Source organism: Chiloscyllium plagiosum, unplaced genomic scaffold (genome assembly GCF_037043375.1).
Source record: "Chiloscyllium plagiosum isolate Xiang-an unplaced genomic scaffold, Cpla_swu_hap1 HiC_scaffold_36, whole genome shotgun sequence".
Classification (NCBI taxonomy): domain Eukaryota; kingdom Metazoa; phylum Chordata; class Chondrichthyes; order Orectolobiformes; family Hemiscylliidae; genus Chiloscyllium; species Chiloscyllium plagiosum.
Window position 1 is genome coordinate 44,615,124 of NW_028270174.1, and position 6,000 is coordinate 44,621,123.

At 43.5% G+C, this 6,000-nt stretch overlaps 1 protein-coding gene across 1 annotated transcript in view; it reads left to right on the forward strand.

The window, feature by feature from the left end:
* The window catches only part of gucy1b1 (guanylate cyclase 1 soluble subunit beta 1), a 200,685-nt gene extending 199,092 nt beyond the window's left edge, over positions 1–1,593 (forward strand). Inside the window, exon 13 of the mRNA XM_043708804.2 lies at positions 1,016–1,593. Coding sequence (XP_043564739.2) covers positions 1,016–1,139 — 124 coding nt within the window. The 3' untranslated portion in view covers positions 1,140–1,593. The remainder of the gene's footprint in view (positions 1–1,015) is intronic.
* Positions 1,594–6,000: the final 4,407 nt, after the last annotated feature.

A 6,000-nucleotide genomic window follows, 5' to 3' on the forward strand; every position in this document is an offset into this window, starting at 1 on the left:
TCCATCTTCCTTCCCACCGATATACTCCACCCTCCTCTTTGACCGACCTATCACTATCGCCCCTCATCTGCATCTACCTATCACCTTCCCAGCTACCTCACCCCCACCCTCCTGTTTATCTCTTAGCCATCCCTCCCTGCACCCCCCCACAACATTCCTGACGAAGGGCTTATGCCTGAATGTCAACTCCTCTGCTTCTCCTTGCCTGATCTGCTTTGCTTTTCCAGGGACACACCTTTTGACTTTGATCTCTAGCATCTGCAGTCCTCACTGGCTCCTAAGATTATGTTCTTGACTATTTAACACTCCACCAATTTTTGTATCATCTGCAAACTTACTGATCTTATGTTCAAGTCTAAATCATTGAACCCTGTGGGACTCCACTGGATACAGACATCTCCTTGGAAAAATGCCCCTCAACCTGAATTTTCTGTTTCCTGCTCAGCCAATTGTAGATCTAATTTACCAAATTTCCTTGGATCCCTTGGGCTTTCCTTGGATACCTTTGCTATCAAACTCCCATGTGGAAACTTACCATAAGTCTTGCTGAAGTCAAAGTAGACAGCAACAAAAGCATGGCCCTCATCTGCACACCTGGTCACCTCTTTGAAAAATTCAGTCATGTAGATCAGATGTGACCTTCACTTAACTAAACCATGCTGATTATTCTTGGTTCATCCCTTCCTCTCCAAATGGAGACTGATTCTAACCCTTAGAATTGCTTCCCTGCCATTAGGGTTAGACTGACTGGCCTTTAGTTTCCTGGTTTGTCTCTTGCTCCCTTCTTGATATCAAAAATGGTACCACATTGGCTGCATCTCTCCTGTGGTCAGAGAAGAATTGGAAATTTTTGCAAGTAACTTTTGCTATTTCCTCCCTTACCTCACTGAAAACCTTGGGACACAGAATCATCCTCATATCCTTCACATTTTCTGTTCTTTCTGGTTTAGCTTTGTTCCAAGTTGCACTGAAAATGAGTTAAATGATCCTAATCATCAACCTGTTTCATAATTAGGTGCCTAATGAGTCCGGAGAACTCAGATGAACAGTTTCAACTCGAGTACAGAAATCTGATTAACATGAAGGGTAAGAAAGAGCCCATGAAGGTTTGGTTCCTGTCCAGAAAATACAAAGGTTAAAATGTGATTCATCAAGGAATAATTTACCATTTGGACCTTTTTCAACAGTGGAAGAAAGAATTTAATAAATGAAGAATTAACATTCGCAATTGAAATATAATCATTTTATATACATTGTGGCAAGTACAAAGTTGTTCAGTCTTAAGGTTGCAAAGATTTTTTTCTCATTATTCTTCAGTAAATGTCATGTAAATCAATTAACACCATGTAGGATTTAGCTGCTTTTCTAAACAAGGACTCGCTGATCTGTCAAGTTTGGCTATGACATGCTAAGTAATTAAGGATATTTATGTTCTGCAGAGTCAGCTACAAAGTACCATTTTGCATGAGACCGGTAAAAATAGACACTGCTGTCAGTATGTTGCCAACACCCATGTACTCCGTCAAGCTAGTTAATTCATTACCTAACCAATTTAGGATATTGAATGGGAGGAGATATTGAGGAGCAAGTGTAACTGGGAGGGGATATTGGGGAGGGAGTGTAAATGGGAGGGGATATTGGGGAGGGAGGTAAAAATTGATGAAAGCTTCTGCTGTCCTTTTTTTAGATTAGATTAGATTAGATTACTTACAGTGTGGAAACAGGCCCTTCGGCCCAACAAGTCCACACCGCCCCGCCGAAGCGCAACCCGCCCATACCCCTACATTTACCCCTTACCTAACACTGCGGGCAATTTAGCATGGCCAATTCACCTGACCTGCACATCTTTGGACCGTGGGAGGAAACCGGAGCACCCGGAGGAAACCCACGCAGACAAGGGGAGAATGTGCAAACTCCACACAGTCAGTCGCCTGAGGCGGGAATTGAACCCCGGTCTCTGGCGCTGTGAGGCAGCAGTGCTAACCACTGTGCCACCGTGCCACCCACTGCCACCGTGCCACCCACGGTGTCCTGATGTAAGATGATGAATCAGGACTAAATTTTGTAGTAAAAATTAGCCACACTTTAGGATTTAGGTTGCATAAAGCTCAGATTATACTCTAGAAGCAAGGTTGCTCTTGTTATTTGTCTGACAAGGATCAAGCAAAGATTTTACTCTGGGTGGCTGGCAAATTCTAGAAATAGCAGCGATCCATTATAAATATGTCTTCCTTTTCCAGTGGGTTTCTCGCAAACGGCAGCATATAATTGGTGAAACCGCAAGAATTTCCAAATCTTAGAAACCTGTCTGTAGTTACTTTTTGTAAGTATGTTACAGTAATGTTTTGTAGTAACTGATATCGCACGTTGATTTGAGAATTTTCAGAGCGGCATCTCACATGACACTTTTCATCCAAAGCCACAAATATGGTTCAGCACATATAGACAATGCTGAAATATTCCACTGGAGCACACCTGCTGAAAAGTTTCACTGCAACCTGTACTACAATGTTTTAGAGTAGCATGGAGTACCTTTATTTTGTCATTTCTACCATAAACAACAGATACAGTAAAAATGAGACCGCGTTCCCCCAGGACCGAAGGTGCTACATGGACAGCACAAACTGCACAACTCTACATGGTATTTAGTGCATAAGAAGTTCAAAACGTGTGAGTTAGTGTAATAAAAGAATGATAAAAGACATTTTTCAAGCAACAATTCAAGATTGTGCAAAGAATTTCAGTTGGGAAAGAGTCCGAACATACGGTGTTAAGACGAAACTGTTGCACAGTCTGGTTGTGAGAGACCGAATGCTCCGGTATCTTCTGCCAGATGGCAGGAGAGAGAAGAGTTTGAGTGAGAGGTGTGTGGGATCTTCCACAATGCTCTTAGCCTTTTGAATGCAGCATGTGGTGTAAATGTCTGTAATGGAGGGAGGGAGACCCCGATGATCCTCTCAGCTGTCCTCTGTTGTTATAGGGTCTTATGCTCAGAGACAATACAATTCCTGATACAGGCAGTGATGCAACAGCTCAGGGTACTCTCAATGAACCCTCTGTAGAATGTGGTGAGGATGGAGGGGGGCGGGGGGAGGTGGAAGATGGGCTTTCCTCAGCCCGGCAGCAAAAGTTTCATGAGTTGTCTGTGATCTGTTTTAAAATGAAGTGTGAGGTATCCATTTTGGGTCCATTAAAAGATAGATCAGAATACGTTCTGGATGGTATGAAGTTAAATACAGTGGATATCCAAAGAGACTTGGTTCAGGTGCGTAGGTATTTTAAATTTCACAAGCAGGTGCAGAAAATAATCCAGGAAGCTCGTGCAATGCTGGCTTTTATATCTAGAGGACAGGAGTGCAATGATGCAGAAGTTATGCTGCAGCATTTTAGAATCCTGGTTAAGTCCCACTTACAGTACTGTGAACAGATCTGGGCATCACACCCAAGGAAAGATATATTGACCTTGGAAGGAATACAGGGAATGTTTTCAAGAATGATACTTTCAGCTGTGAAGTCCAGGTATGAGAAGAAGTTATACAAATTGGGCCTGTTTTCTCTGGAACTTAGAAGGTTAGGAGGTGATCTGATTATAGACTTCAAGATATTAGCAGGAAAAGACCAGGTAGATAATGAAACTATTTCCACTGGTTGGAGGTTCGAGAATTAGGGTGCATTGTCTGAGAATTAGGGCTGGACTGTTCAGGAGGGAAGTTAAGAAGCACTTTTACACACAAAGGCTGGTAGAGGTTTGATATTCTCTTTCACAAATGACCATTGATGCCAGATTGGGTTGGGATAACTGGTCGGCATAGACAGGTTGGACCGAAGGGTCTGTTTCCATGCTGTACATCTCTATGACTCTGTGACTATATGATGAGATTGTTGGCATGCCCTTGGGCTGAGAGTTGAGGGAATTGAATTTTAAATTTTAAATCTGAGAAACATTTTTGTTTAGCAGAGGTACATGGATTTAGACTACACAGCAGTCATTCATTAATTGAATCATGGAACAGGCTTAACTGGCTGAATGACCTACTTTTGTTTCTATGAAACATCACAATTAGGCTAGTAGTCCTTGTTAAGTGAGGACCCTGCTGAAAGTTGTGATTAACTGTGGTTGAAATAGCTTGAGGTGAAACATGACTTTGTGCTTGGGAAATCATGTCTCACAAACTTGATTGAGTTTTTTGAAGAAGTAACAAAGAGGATTGATGAGGGCAGAGTGGTTGATGTGATCTATATGGACTTCAACAAGGCATTCAACAAGGTTCCCCATGGGAGACTGGTGAGCAAAGTTGGATCTCATGGAATACAGGGAGAACTAGCCATTTGGATACAGAACTGGCTCAAAGGTAGAAGATGGAGGGTGGTGGTCGAGGGTTGTTTTTCAGACTGGAGGCCTGTGACCAGTGGAGTGCCACAAGGATTGGTGCTGGTCCACTACTTTTTGTCATTTATATAAATGATTTGGATGTGAGCATAAGAGTATAATTAGTAAGTTTGCTAATGACACCAAAATTGGAGGTGTAGTGGACAGCGAAGAAGGTTACCTCAGATTACAACGGGATCTTGATCAGATGGGCCAATGGGCTGAGAAGTGGCAGATGAGTTTAATTTAGATAAATGTGAGGTGCTGCATTTTGGGAAAGCAAATCTTAGCAGGACTTATACACTTAATGGTAAGGTCCTAGGGTGTGTTGCTGAACAAAGAGACCTCGGAGTGCAGGTTCAAAGCTCCTTGAAAGTGGAGTCGCAGGTAGATAGGATAGTGAATAAGGTATTTGGTATGCTTTCCTTTATTGGTCAGAGTATTGAGTACAGGAGTTGGGAGGTCATGTTGCGGCTGTACAGGACATTGGTTAGGCCACTGTTGGAATATTGCGTGCAATTCTGGTCTCCTTCCTATCGGAAAAATGTTGTGAAACTTGAAAGAGTTCAGAAAAGATTTACAAGGATGTTGCCAGGGTTGGAGGATTTGAGCTATAGGGAGAGGCTGAACAGGCTGGGGCTGTTTTCCCTGGAGCGTCGGAGGCTGAGGGGTGACCTTATAGAGGTTTACAAAATTATGAAGGGCATGGATAGGATAAATAGACAAAGTATTTTCCCTGGGATCAGGGAGTCCAGACCTAGAGGGCATAGGTTTAGGGTGAGAGGGGAAAGATATAAAAGAGACCTAAGGGGCAACCTTTTCACGCAGAGGGTGGTACGTGTATGGAATGAGCTGCCAGAGGAAGTGGTGGAGGCTGGTAGAATTGCAACATTTAAGAGGCATTTGGATGGGTATATGAATAGGAAGGGGTTGGAGGGGTATGGGCTGGGTGCTGTCAGGTGGGACTAGATTGGGTTGGGATAACTGGTCGGCATGGACAGGTTGGACCGAAGGGTCTGTTTCCATGCTGTACATCTCTATGACTCTGTGACTATATGATGAGATTGTTGGCATGCCCTTGGGCTGAGAGTTGAGGGAATTGAATTGAATTTATTGTCACACGTGCCAAGGCACAGTGAAAAGCTTTGCCTTGCGAGCAAAAGAGGCAGATCACATAATGAAATAGCATAGATAAGTAAATAATAGCTGAACAGTGACAAAAACAAAAAAAAACACACAGGTACAGGCGAATGCTAAGAGCTTGAGAATTCATTCAGTCGCCTAGAAACTGTTATGAAACTAGCTGGTGAGTGTGTTCAGGATTCTGTACCTTCTCCCCAATGGTAGAGTTTGTAGAAAAACATTGCCAGGGTGGGATGGATCTTTGAGAATGCTGGTGGCCTTTCCTTGACACTTGGCCTGGTAGATGGATTCTATAGATTGGAGGTTGGTTGAACATTGTCATAAAGTTGTGGGCGGCACGGTGGCACAGTGGTTAGCACTGCTGCCTCACAGCGTCTGAGACCCGGGTTCAGTTCCCGCCTCAGGCGACTGACTGTGTGGAGTTTGCACATTCTCCCCCTGTCTGCGTGGGTTTCCTCCGGGTGCTCCGGTTTCCTCCAACAGTCCAA